Below are 14,264 nucleotides of genomic sequence, written 5' to 3'. Positions count from 1 at the left end.
GCTCAGAAGACAGCACCATCCCATATAGATGGTGACATTAAAGAAAAACCTTACATCATGCACCACATTTTTTTTTATATCCAGACTGTGGCTACTGCTGGGTGTATACATTCTGAGCATATGCCCAATTGTGGCCATAGACACAATGTGCACCAAGACAACCATATGGCAAGTGCGCGGGAGCAAGGACCGTTAGAAAAAATCCACCCCATGTTAACAGCACTAACTTCAAGAGCCAGGATCAAACGTAACACAGATGAAATGTATCTAAAGAAGCACAAACCTTCTGTTCTTCCATCTGGAGCACTGAGACTGGGAACTGTTCCTTCCTTAAAAAGAAAAAGCAGCATGTAATTACATATTAGACAAAAAAAAAAACTAGAATAAAAGCCCTAATTACTCTCAAAAGTAAAGAGAGCAGAGGTTCGCTTTTTTTTTTTTTTTTTTTTTTTTTAAACCAGTCTTAGTTTTATCTGTATTTTTAAGGCCCCCGTCACATGCCCATGTTTGCAGTACGTGAGTCTCTGCAAGCCGCAGAGAAATGTCCATGTTTTACCATCAGCATGGATGACAAATCCATGCAAATTGTCTCTTCAGAGAGTAAGAGGACTGGAGCTCTAGTGCCACCTATAGGAAGTAGCAATCCTAAAAGTCAATATCGACCCTCTAATGAGTCACATGACAGAGGATAAAAGCCAAAACCAAAATCTCAATTTGCAGGCACTGTGCTTCGGCGTACTGCCCCTCATCAGTGCAAAGTGTGAGATCTCTTTTGGCTTTGTGAGAGGCGTCTGACCGGGATCCAAAAGGTAACGTTTCTCCTTATTGAGCAGAAATCACGAGTCCAGAAGCGTCATAAGCATCAAGAATCATGAGCTCATACTGAGCTGTGCGGTGACATTTTGTGACCAATATATTCCTACATTTGTATAGGATGGAAAAGAATATCCTGAAAGAACACAGAGCACAATCCACTGGAGAAGTCAGAGACTTACTGTGGTGTCTGCATCCTGGGTGTCCGTGCCTTGTGGGTGCACTATTTTATTCCAGAGATCGTTCTCAGTTTCTTCCGGTTCGGAATTTACCGCAGTTTCATCTTCAGTGCTCTCAGCTTCTAGACGAGATTCAGATTCTGAAAAAACAAAAACAAAACAGAATAATATTAGGATTATCCTTTGAGATTTGATAGCCATCAGAATAAGTACACAGATCACAATATACCGCTATGCTTAGCAGGTTTGTTCTTTTTAAAACAGGAGTCCATCAACACAAAATGACTGCTCAAACCAAGCACAGGCGCTCGAAGCACCCTTGGCGTGACCAAACAGTGAATCTTCCAATGCCTTCATCTTTGATTGACAGCTGACTTTAAAAGGAGTCATAAGAGGCATAGATTGATGGAAAACAAGTAGGTGGGAAGATTGCACCAAACTGCTTGGTCACACCGAGGGTGCACTGAGCGCCTGTGCCTGGTTTGATCTGTCATGGAGTAAAATACAGCATGCATCTTCTGCTGCAAAAATTCAAGGTTGTTCCACTTACTCTTTTACAGGACACACACACATATAGACACACGTGGTTAAAATTGTTGGTACCCCTCATTTAATGTCAGAAAGTAAAAATAAATAAATAAATAAAAAAAATCTATGAAAATGAACAAATGAATTAAAACAAATAAAACTCATGAAATAGGCCTGGACAGAAATGATTTAAGCCTTAATATTTTGTTGCACAACCTTTTGAGGCAATCACTGCAATCAAACGATTCCTGTACCTGTCAATGACACCTCTGCTCCTCTCGACAGGTATTTTGGCGCATTCCTCAAGAGCAAACTGCACCAGTTGTCTCGTGTTTGAAGGTTGCCTTTTCCAGACAGCATGTTTCAGCTCTGTCCAAACATGTTCAATAGGATTTAGGTCAGGGTTCATAGAAGGCCACTTCAGAATAGTCCAATGTTTTCCTCTTAGCCATTCTTTGGTGTTTTTAGCTGTGTGTTTTGGGTCATTATCCTGTTGCAAGACCCATGACCTGTGACTGAGACCAAGCTTTCTGACACTGGGCAGCACATCTCTCTCCAGAATCGCTTGATAGTCTTGAGATTTCATTGTACCCTGAACAAATTCTAGACACCCTGTGCCAGATACAGTAAAGCAGCCCCAGAACATAACAGAGCCTCCTCCATGTTTCACAGAAGGGACAGTATTCTTTTCTTGATGTGCTTCATTTTTCCGTCTGTGAAAATAGAGCTGATGAGCCTTGCCAAAAAGTTCAATTTTTGTCTCATCTGTCCATAGGACATTCTCCCAAAAGCTTTGTGGCTTGTCAACATGTAGTTTGGCAAATTCCAGTCTGGCTTTATGATTTTTTTTTTTTTTTACAACAATGGTCTCCTCCTTGGTCGTCTCCCATGAAGTCCACTTTGGTTCAGACAACGACGGAAGGTGTGATCTGACACTGATGTTCCTTGAGCTTGAAGTTCACCTTTAATCTGTTTAGAAGTTTTTCTTGGCTCTTTTGTTACCATTCATATTATCTGTCTCTTTGATTTGTCATCAATTTTCCTCCTGCGGCCACATCCTGGGAGGTTGGCTAAAGTCCCATGGATCTTAAATTTCTGAATAATATGTGCAACTGTAGTCACAGGAACATCAATCTGCTTGAAGATGGTCTTATAACTTTTACATTTAACATGTTTGTCTATAATTTTCTTTCTAATCTCCTGAGACAACTCTTTCCTTTGCTTCCTCTGATCCATGTTGAGTGTGATACACACCATGTCACCAAACAGCACAGTGAGTATCTGTAGCCCTATATACAGGCCCACTCACAGATTCCAAGATTGTAGACACCTGTCATGCTAGTTAGTGGACACACTGCGATTTAACATGTCCCTTATGTCACATTTTCAGGCGAACCATCTTTTCAGTCCAGGCGTATTTCATGAGAATATTTTAATACTTTTGTCAGACTCAAGTTATCACAGTGGGGAAAATAAATATTCGTTTTCCCACCTACAAAGATTAAATTGGTCTATAACTTTTATTGTAGGAACACTTCAACTGTGAGACAAAACCTAATACAAAATCCAGAAAATCACATTGTATGATTTTTACATAATTAGCATTTTATTGCATTAAATAATTATTTGATACAATAGAAAAACAGAACTTATTATTTGGTATAGAAACCTTTGCTTGTAACTACAGAGGTCAGATGTTTCCTGTAGTTCTTGACCAAGTTTGCAGACACTGCAGCAGAGATTTTGGCCCACTCCTCCATACAGATCTCCTCCAGATCTTTCAGGTTTCAGGGCTGTCACTGTGCAACATTTGAGTTTGTTCCCTCCAAAGATTTTCTATTGGGTTTAGGTCCATAGACTTTATAGGCCACTACAGGACCTCAAAATGCTTCTTACGGAGCCACTGTTTAGTCGCCCTGGCTGTGTATTTCGGGTCATTGTCATTCTGGAAGACCCAGCCATGACCCATCTTCAACACTTTTACTGAGGGAAGGAGGTTGCTGGCCAAAATCTCACAATACTTGACCCCATCCATCCTCCCTTCAATACTGTGCAGTCATCCGGTCGCCTTTGAAGAAAAGCACCCCCAAAGTATGATGTTTTCCCCACCATGCTTCATGGTTGAGACGGTGTTCTTGAGGTTGTACTCATCCTTCTTCCTCCAAACACAGCAAGTGGAGCGGATACCAAAAATTTCTATTTTGGTCTCATCTGACCACATGACCTTCTCCCATGCCTCCTCTGGATCATCCAGATTGTCATTGGCGAACTTCACACAGGCCTGGACATGTGCTGGCACAAGCTTGGGGCCTTGCGTGCCCTGCAGGATTTTAATCCATGATGGTAATTGACTGGTCGTCCTGTGTAGTTCTGGCCCGATTCCTGACCTTTCTCAGAATTATCCTTACCCCACGAGGCGAGATCAGGCATGAAGCCCCAGATCAAGGAAGATTGGCAATCATCTTCTGTTTCTTCCATTTTCCAATAATTGTGCCAACAGTTGTTGCCTTCTCACCAGGCTACTTCCTATTGTCCTGTAGCCCATCCCAGACTTTGCAGGTCTACAATTTTGTCCCTGGTGTCCGTAGACAGCTCTTTGTTCTTGACCATGGTGGAGAGGTTGAGTGTATGGACAGGTGTCTTTTATACAGGTAACAAGTTCAACCTGGTGCAATTAACACAGGTAATGAGTGCAGCGTAGGAGGGCTTCTTAAAGAAAAACTAACAGGTCAGTGAGAGCCAGAATTCTTGCTGGTTGGTAGGTGAACAAATACTTATTTCATGAAATAAAATGCAATGTAATTATTATTAAAAAAAAAAAATCATACAATGTGATTTTCTGTTTTTTTTTTAAGATTCTGTCTCTCAGTTGATTTGTACCTACAATAAAAATTACAGACCTCTCCATTCTTTGTAGGTGGGAAAACTTGCAAAATCGGCAGTGTATCAAGTACTTATTTTCCCCACTGTATTTTACATTGAGCAGCCAGTTTTTTTTCCTACATTATGAAAAAAAATGAAGTTCAGAAGAAATCCTTCATAAGTAGTAAACATAAAATTTTTTAGATTTTTTTTTTTTACAAATTATATGTTATGATAACAGTAAATTTAGGTCGAAATGTTGTGTGTTTATTTATAAGAATATCAAAAATTTGACAAAATTTAAATTAGCCATTTTGAAACTTTGAATGACTACCCCTTTAACCCAAACAGTCATACCACATAAAAAGTTAACGTTTCCCTCATGTCTGCTTTACATCAGCACAATCTGTAAAATGTCCTTTTTACTTTGACAATTTTAAAGCTTCTAAAATTTTAGCAAAGCAATTTTTCATTTTTTTTTCAAGGAAATTTACAAAACATATTTTTAGAGACCTATTCAGGTTTGAAGTGACTTTGTTGGGCCTATATACTGGAAACCCCCCAAAGGAGATATTTTAAAAACAGCACCCCCAGCATATTCCAAGCTGCTGCTCATGTAGTTTATTAACCCTTCAGGTGCTTTTCAGGAATTAATGCAAACTGGCATAACAGGAAAGAAAAAAAATATTTTTACTAACTAAATGTTGCCAACATTTGAACTAGCGATGTGAAGTCAGTCAGTGTCGCTGTACATTTTTTCACACACATTTGGGAAAGTTATGAAATGTCCTATAAATGTCTGTTCTGTTCCTGATCTAAGGATCTCTGATTTTAGCTGAGATGAATCTTTGCTGTACTTTATGTCCATGCTCAGTAGTGACCAGTGCTCTGGAGTCAGAGGTGAGATGAATCTGTGCTGCACTTTATGTCCATGCTCAGTAGTGACCAGTGCTGTGGAGTCGTAGCGGAGATGAATCTGTGCTGCACTTTATGTCCATGCTCAGTAGTGACCAGTGCTGTGGAGTCGTAGCGGAGATGAATCTGTGCTGCACTTTATGTCCATGCTCCGTAGTGACCAGTGCTGTGGAGACAGAACTCAGGGAAATTGAGGAGTCGGAGGTTTGGCTTACCGACTCCACAGCCCTCTGGTCTGAACAGGTCACTATTGAGGCAGACCACAAGGCCGTCATTTGGCCGTGAATTGCCATGGCAACCATCAGGACCACCCATTATGATTTCAGGGTGCTGATGGGGGTTTAAAAAGGGAGCCCCCACACATCTAGATGCAATAGTCACTATTGTCACCAGCATCTAAGGGGTTAAACGGCCATGGTCAGTGCCAACACTGATTGAGGCTGATGCAGCGGGGTCTCAGCTATAGTGTACTGCCGACAACTGCTGCATTTTCACCCGTCGGGGGATGCGATTTGCTATTTACTCATCTCAGGTCACTTAAGGGGTATTATGGGTGCTTGAGTGGCATGTTGGGAGTCCCCGTGCCCGCATGTTTCTTGGCTGTGTGACAGCCACAAAACATGCAGAAATTACCTGGCAATGCCTGAATGTTTTGTGGCTGTCAAAGAGCCACGAAATATGCAGGCGCGGGGACGCCAATATGCCACTTGAGCACCCATAATACTTTGCGCATACCCAATCACCCTAGGCAAACTTGAGTAGTGAGCGCTTGCTCTCATCAACCCCAGTCTAGTTGTGTTCGGTGGTCCGGCGATATGACTCATCCCAGACTGGTGCGGCAGGATCGCCGGTACTAATGGTGCGGGGGTTGCGCCAGCATTTTGTGGAAGCCTGGAGGCACCCGCACATCTATTGCTGCGCTGTGGTAGCCTCCGGGAAAATGGCCACCAGGGGGTGGTGCATGCTCAGATTAAGATATTTAGATTGTGAGCCCGAACGGGGACAGCGACGATAATGTGTGTAAAGCGCTGCGAAATATGTTAGCGCTATATAAAAATAAAGATTATTATTAAAGATTATTATTAAGATCTCGGCAACGAACCGGCTGCACCAGCCTGGGAAAGGAGAGTCATCACCCTGGGGCGTCGGACCGCAGAATCGCCCAACTCCTGCTGCTGCCACACTACTTGTAAGTATATTCCGACTATAAGACTCACCCCCATTTTCAAACAAAATTTTTTGGGAAAAAAAGTGCGACTTATAGTCCGAAAAGAGGGATTTTTGGTTCTTACCGTAAAATCTCTTACTTGGAGCCTTCATTGGGGGACACAGATAAACATGGGTGTATGCTGCTTTCGCTAGGAGGCTGACACTATACAAATAAGGAAACGTTAACTCCTCCTCTGCAGTATACACCCTCCGATAGGCACAATGCAATTCAGTTTGGTGCGAAAGCAGTCTTAGGAGTAAGTATAAGGAACTTAACCTATGTACCAAGCCAAAACAACAGCACGTTGACCAACACGGTACAAAATAAAGGGAGGGTGCTGTGTCCCCCAATGAAGGCTCCAAGAAAGATTTTACAGCAAAAACCAAAAATCCCCTCTTTCTTTCTCGCTTCATTGGGGGACACAGGTAACCATGGGACGTCCAAAAGCAGTCCCAAGGGTGGGGAAAAAAAAAATAGTCCGAGAAAAGAAGACTTATGTCGGCCGATGGGAAACCGCCACCTGCAGTATCTTCCTACCCAGGCCTGCGCCCGCAGAAGCCAAAGTATGCACCTTGTAGAACCTTACGAAGGTGTGAAGGGACGACCAGCTTGCAGCTTTGCAAACCTGCAAAGCCGAAGCCTGGTGACGAAGGGCCCAAGAAGCTCCCACAGCCCGGGTAGAGTGAGCCCTCACCCCGGGAGGAGGCTGTTTATCCTGAATGCAGTATGCCTCCAGAACCGCCAAACGAATCCAACGAGCAATAGTGGATTTAGAAGCGGGGAGCTCTTTTCGACGACCTTCACAGACGACAACCAGAGGATCAGACTGGCGAAAAGAAGCAGTTCTGGTAAGATAGACTCGGATAGCCCTGACCAAATCCAGCTTGTGGAGAGATTTCTCCAAGGGATGGACTGGGGAAGGGCACAAGGAAGGACGATGTCCTCGTTGATGTGAAAAGCCAAAACTACTTTTGGTAGAAAGGAAGGGACAGGCCGCAGGACTACCTTGTCCTGGAGCAGAATCAGGAATGGAGAACGGCAGGATAATGCCGCCAACTCTGATATCCTCCTAATAGAGGTGATGACGACCAGGAAGGCCACCTTCCAAGATAGGAGAGAAAAGGAAATGTCCTGGATTGGTTCAAAAGGCACGAGTTGGAGGGCGCCGAGAATGTGGTTGAGATCCCATGGCTCAATCAGGGAATGATAAGGGGGTGCTATGTGGGCAACACCTTGGAGGAAGGTCCTGACTTGGGGAAAGGAAGCTAGGTCCTTTTGGAAAAGGATGGACGGGACAGAAACCTGGCCCTTAAAAGTACTCAAAGAAAGGCTCGAATCGAGACCCGCTTGAAGGAAGCCAAGGACTGAAGGGGAAAAAACCATAGGGAACAAGCTGTTGTCGTCGCACCATCGGAAAAAGGCCTTCCAACATCTATGATAGATGCGAGAAGAAGCCAGTTTCCTAGCTTATATCATGGTCTGTATGACGCTGTAAGAAAAACCTGCATCCCTTAGGACCGCGGCCTCAACGGCCATACCATTAAATTCAGAGACCAAGAATTCGGGTGGAAGAGGGGCCCCTGCGATAAAAGATCCGGACGGTCTGGGAGTCTCCCTGGAAAGGTCCGACAGTATATTTACTAGCTCAGCGTACCAGGCCCTGTGAGGCCAATCTGAAGCTATTAAGAGAACGTGGGCCCTCTCTGCCTTTATCTTTTTTTACGACCCTTAGGATCAAGGGAAGAGGAGGAAAGAGATAGGGTATGTGGAACTGGGCCCACGGGATCACCAGGGCCTCGCAACCGACGGCCATCGGGTCCTGAGACCTGGCTACATACTGGGGAACCTTGTGGTTCGTTCGGGAGGCCATTAGGTCAACGTTCGGAACTCCCTATCTCTGACATATTTGGTTGAAGATGGTGGGATGGAGAGCCCACTCTCCTGACGCGAGGCACTGACGGCTGAGGAAGTCGGCTTCCCAGTTGTCCACACCTGGAATGTGGACAGCTGAGATAGCAGGAACGTGCCCGGAGTAGAATGTTTGACACCTCCCTCATGATCTGCTTGCTGAGAGTCCCTCCCTGATGGTTTATGTAAGCCACCGCCGTGGCGTTGTCAGACTGAAAGCGGACCAGATTTCCTGCGAGGAGGATGGCGAGGAAGATCACCCTGATCTCCAAGAGATTGATGGGGAGAAGGGTCTCCTGAACCTTCTAGCGACCGTGCGCTGTGTGATGGAGAAAGACCGCACCCCACCCCTGAAGACTGGCGTCGGTGGTGACTATCTGCCAGCAGAGGGGGAGAAATGACCTCCCGCGCAGGATGGAGGTGGAAAGCTTCCACCAAGTGAGAGACTGTCTCACATTGAGAGGAAGGCGAATTGGGCGATCTAGGGGAAGTGGGTTCTTGTCCCAGGCAGACAGGAGAACCAGTTGGAGAGGGCGAGAGTGGAATTGAGCGTAAGGTACTGCTTCTATGGAAGCGACCAACTTCCCTAGAACTTTCATACAGAGATGTAGAGGCAGAGGAAGAGGGCGCTTAAAAGGCTTTGAGGCCCTGGCGGAGAGAGAAGAACTTCTCTTTCGGGAGGAAGACCCGAGCTTGGATGGTGTTGAATTCCATGTCCAGGAACTCGAGGCGTTGAGTTGAAATCAAGGTCGACGTGTCCCTATTGATTATCCAGCCGAGGTGGATCAGTGTGTCCAGAGTGATCTGGAGACTCTGGTCGCAGTCCTGGCGAGACGGACCCTTGACCAGGAGGTCGTCGAGAGAGGGGATTATGAGGATCCCCTTTGAACGAATGATGGCCATGACCGCTGCCATTACTTTCGTAAAGACCCTGGGGGCGGACGCTAGGCCGAATGGGAGAGCTTTAAACTGGTAATGTTGCTCCTGGATCATGAAACGAAGGAACCTCTGATGCTGCTGACAAATAGGAATGTGCAGGTAGGCATCCTGAATGTGCAGGTAGGCATCCTGAATGTCCACAGAGCACAGATATTCCCCCGTTCCATGGAAGCGATCACCGAGCGCAGTGACTCCATCTTGAAGTGTCGAACCCAAAAGGTGGCGGTTCAACTGTTTGAGATCCAAAATCGGGCAGAGAGAACCTTCTTTTTTTGGAACCACAAACAGATTTGAGTAAAAACCAAAAAAAACGCTTGCGGTAAGGAACAGGAACGATCACTCCTGAGGCGAGGAGGGCATCGACGGCCTGGAGGATCCCTGGGGCATGGGACGGCTGCTTGGGTGGACGGGACAGGAAGAAACGTCTTCCTGGGGGGCGAAGAAAATTCTATTTTGCAGCCTGATGTGACGATCTCCATGGCCCAGGCGTCGTCGACTACCGATAACCAAGCCTCTGTGTACAGAAGTCTGCCTCCCACCCTGGAAAAATTTCCAGGTGGGGGTGACCTGTCATTTTGAAGAGAATCTGTGGCCGCAATATCCAGAAGGTTTAGAGGAGCGCCTCTTAGCCCTCCAGTGAGGGGTAGGCCCGAAGGAAGGTTTTCTCCGTTCCCCCCGAGCGGAAAAATGCTCCCGCTGGGAGAAACCGCCAGAGAAGGGCCAGAAAGGACGAAAGGACTGGGGTTCCCTACGATTAAAGGGGCGCTTAGGCTTGGATTGAGGGAGAGAGGTGCTCTTTCCACCTGTAGCGTCGGAGATGATCTGGTCTAGCTTACTGCCGAAGAGCCTGGAGCCCTGGAATAGAAGGCCAATGAGAGACTTTATAAAAGCGGGGTCAGCGTTCCTCACCTTCAGCCAAAGAACACGGCGAATGGCAATGATGTTGCTCTTTGCTCTTGCGGAACAAGCAGCTGCATACAAGGAGGCATTTAACAGATATTTCCCCGCCTGTGCAATCTGGTCCGCTAAATCAGCTTGTTCCTCCAAAGGAGACGAAGAAACGATGCACCTGCAAAGTATCTTAGCCCAGACAGACACAGCCTTCGCCAACCAAGAGGAGGCGAAATTGGGGCAAAGAGCTCGCCAGACGCCTCAAAGGCTGATTTGGTTAAAGCCTCAATTTGCCTATCTGTAGCGTCCTTAAGAGACGCTGCATCTGGGATAGACAGAACTGTGTGCGAGGATAGACAAGAGACCGGCGGGTCTACCTTAGGGGAATCAGACCACTTGTTGACTAGGTCTGGATTAAAGCGGTACAAGATATCCACACGCTTTCTGCCTGGAAAACGTTTTCTCGGTTGTTCCCAGTGGCTAGAGGTAGTATCACAAACTCTTTGTGATTGGGAAAAACTCTAGAGGGCCGTTTCACCCGTTTGGAAGAAACAGAGTCCTCCTGGGAGATGGAATCCTCCTCCTTAAGCTCAAGGGTTTGAATAATAGCCGAAATAAGGCTGGGTTCACATTGCGTTGACAGCAACACGTTCAACACATGCGTTAATGGGCTGCTGTTATCTGCACTTGCGTTATGTCACATCGCTAGCGCAGATTGAGCTAGCAGAAGCTCCATCTGCGCTAGCAGTGATGGACTCGGAAGCGTGTGGGCGTGCGCTAGCGATGCGTCCGACATAGGACTTAATGGCGGCGTTAACGGACTACGTTACACCGCTTTATGCTGCGGTGCAACGTAGTCCATCTAACGTGCCATATAAACGCAATGTGAACCCAGCCTAAGGCTATCTACCATGTCCTGCGTGCCAGAGGTTTGATCTGTATCTGAATCATGCAAGTTGTGTTCAGGTGCGAGCGAATCGCCGTGGGAGGCGTTTGTGGCACTGGTGGCAGAAGATAGAAGCGGCAAGTGTTCCAAGACCTGAACCAGGGACTGCGACACTTTTGTCAGGTCTGAGACTGACAGACATAGCAACAGCCCACTCCGGGGGAGTGCACTCATCCCGAGCAATAGGAGCTTCCTGAGGGACGGACATGGTGGAAGGACTGCAGGACAGACAGAAAGTCGACGGCTGGCCTGAAGCTGACTTTCTCTTACAGTGGGCACAAGCGCAATGGGTCACCGTGGGTTTGTAGCTGGAGGCCTGTGTGGGGTTGGGCATAGGTAGAGCCTGAATGAGGACTGCAGCAGGACGCTATAAAGACGATACTGCTGAAGAGGACTGCAGCAGAACTCTAAGAAGGCGATGCTGCTGAAGGGAGTAAAGCCATGGAAGGAGGCAGGGTATGCCGAGCCTACCAGACACCCAGCGATTGCAGAGGCAGCGCAGGTACTGTGTCCCCCTCCAAATTCTGAAGACGCTGCAGGAGCCCGCCAAGATGGACGCAGTTCTCTCTGGCCATGTTACGCTGGAGAGAGCAGTGGACGGGCAAGGCTGTGTTCGGGTGCGCAGAAGAGTGGGCGTACCCAGGGAAAAAAAAAACAGTGTCCTGATAGGCTGACGCGCCTGAGGAGGCGTGTCGGAGTGGAGAGCCGAGGCAGTGCACAGTGTGGCGCTGATAGGCCTGGACCAGCCAGGGATCGTGGCCTAATGAGGGCGGGGGGGAAGGGGGAGTTGAAAAAGTGGGCTCCTGTCCCACTTCTACCTTGCTTGAATCCGGCTCCTTGGTGTCTGAGGATCGCATCAGAATCCCTCGGAGAAGAAGAGGGTCCTGGGAGTAAGATCCTCCTTCCAGCACCATCTCCGGACGGTGAAGACGGCGTCAACCCCTTACGAGAAGGGGGGAGGTCACCACAGATGACAACCGTCCTCCTCTCAGCCCTCTCCAAGGAGAGGGGTGAGGAGGGGAAAAGGTGAGGACTGGCAACCAAGTCCTGCCAGCGGGTCCGAGAGTGGGCAATGTGGGGAGTACCACACTGCTCTCTCGGTCGTTTAAATGTGGGAAAAACAGGGTGAGAAGCTGCACCCTGTTACCCGAAGAAGTGAATCTGAAAGAGAAAGCGAAATGATTAATAAAAAACACAAAAAACCCAGTAAAAGAAAATAATGCAGATCTGGTGTTAGATCCAGGTCCACCTCCTACAGATACTAAGAAAAACTGAGTTGCATTGTGTCCATCGGAGGGTGTATACTGCCGAGGAGGAGTTAACGTTTCCTTATTTGCATAGTGTCAGCCTCCTAGAGATACACCCATGGTTACCTGTGTGCCCCAATGAATCGAGAAAGAAAATGTGGTATGTCCTTGTGCCAGAACAGTGACATGATTTTAGATGGGATGAAATACAGTACTATACAACATAATAAAGAACAAAACTGTTATATTGTGTTTTCTATGAAGTCCAAATAGTGATCTGTATCTCCACGGAAATAATACCTACCAGCCTCTACTTGCTGATGCTCATCTTTGGTTTCGGTTGTCATCACTGGTTCTCTGTGATCTAAAGAGCCTGCCCTTTTGGATGCTAACGTTTTAAGATCAAGGGTCTTCAGTTCTTCGGAAAGTTCCTCCACTATCCGCTTTGTGTCATCTGTAAAGAGAATGTCATTTGCGTAATGTAAGATCAAAGCTGCAACTAAACCTTTGTCTGAAATATAGGGGCTCTGAAATATAGGGGCAGACAAATGGATTCCCATTCTGCGTAGACATGGTTACTGTTCATTAAATCATCAACATACACCGCTATAGCCAATTATTTGTTTTCCAACAATGTATCTAAAATAAATTTAAAAAAGCAGGATTGCATGAGGTTTTGAGGAAAAAAAAAAAAAAGTAGTATTTTTTCTTCTACTTCTATACAAAATTCAGTGTCTTCATAGTAACAGACCACAAAAGTACCCAATATTGTCAGATCCTGTGGTTACTTTCATTAGTTCCCTACTTTTTGCAACACTATCAAATGTAAGCAGGGAACAATTCTATGAGGCTGCCATTTACTGTGATTACAAGGTGTGTCATTACAACCACCTATTGCAGCTCTTCTCTCACGACACTGTCAGTGTGTGTAGAGGGAGTAGAGCAAAACTTAAAGGGACACTGTCACCTGGTTTTGGAGGGAACAATCTTCAGCCATGGAGGCGGGGTTTTTGGGTTTTTGATTCACCCTTTCCTTACCTGCTGGCTGCAATATTGGATTGAAGTTCATTCTCTGTCCTCCGTAGTACACGCCTGTGCAAGGCAAGATTGCTTTGTGCAGGCGTGTACTACGGAGGACAGAGAATGAACTTCAATCCAATATTGCAGCCAGCATGCAGCCAGCGGGTAAGGAAAGGGTGAATCAAACACCCGAAAACCCCGCCTCCATGGCTGAAGATTGTTCCCTCCAAATCCAGGTGACAGTGTCCCTTTAAAGGGGTTTTCCCACAAAGTATATTTAAATTAATAGATCTAGGAATAATAATAATTTCCACAACTGGATGGGTTTAAAAAAATAAAATAAAAATGTTCCTGTGCTGAGATAATCTTATAAATGTGCTCCTGCTGTGTAATGGCCGTATCTGACCGTGCAGGAATATGATCTGATCATACCGCAGCTACTGGGCAGGGGAGGGAGCAAAAGGTATACACACAGGACTGCATGGGATCGGAAATGATGTTTTTTTTTGTGAGGCAAATCCCCTGTTGTCCTGTCTGTATCCTCTCTTTTGCTTCCTCCCCTGCCCAGGAGCTGTGGTATGATCAGGCCAGGTTTCTGCATGGTCAGACACAGACACTACACAGTAGGGACACATTTATTAAATTATTTATGCACAGGAACATTTGTTTAAACACATCCAATTGTGTAGAGTACTGTTATTCAAGCTATATTGATTAAAATTAACTTTGTTCTTGGGAAAACCCCTTTAAAGCACCTGGAGAGGAAAGCTGCAAAAGAGGGTTGTAATGACACAGCTCTGCTCTAC

At 46.2% G+C, this 14,264-nt stretch overlaps 1 protein-coding gene across 2 annotated transcripts in view; it reads right to left on the bottom strand.

The window, feature by feature from the left end:
• OS9 (OS9 endoplasmic reticulum lectin) overlaps positions 1–14,264 on the bottom strand; it is an 86,836-nt gene that overhangs the window by 57,497 nt on the left and 15,075 nt on the right. For both annotated transcript variants that reach the window (XM_069758588.1, XM_069758587.1), the window contains exons 7-9: positions 12,743–12,892; positions 996–1,132; positions 284–329 (exon numbers count right to left, since the gene is read on the bottom strand). In XM_069758588.1, the coding sequence (XP_069614689.1) occupies positions 284–329; positions 996–1,132; positions 12,743–12,892 (333 nt within the window). The remainder of the gene's footprint in view (positions 1–283; positions 330–995; positions 1,133–12,742; positions 12,893–14,264) is intronic.

Source organism: Ranitomeya imitator, chromosome 3, assembly GCF_032444005.1.
Source record: "Ranitomeya imitator isolate aRanImi1 chromosome 3, aRanImi1.pri, whole genome shotgun sequence".
NCBI lineage: Eukaryota > Metazoa > Chordata > Amphibia > Anura > Dendrobatidae > Ranitomeya > Ranitomeya imitator.
This window is presented reverse-complemented; position numbering and strand designations above follow the sequence as displayed.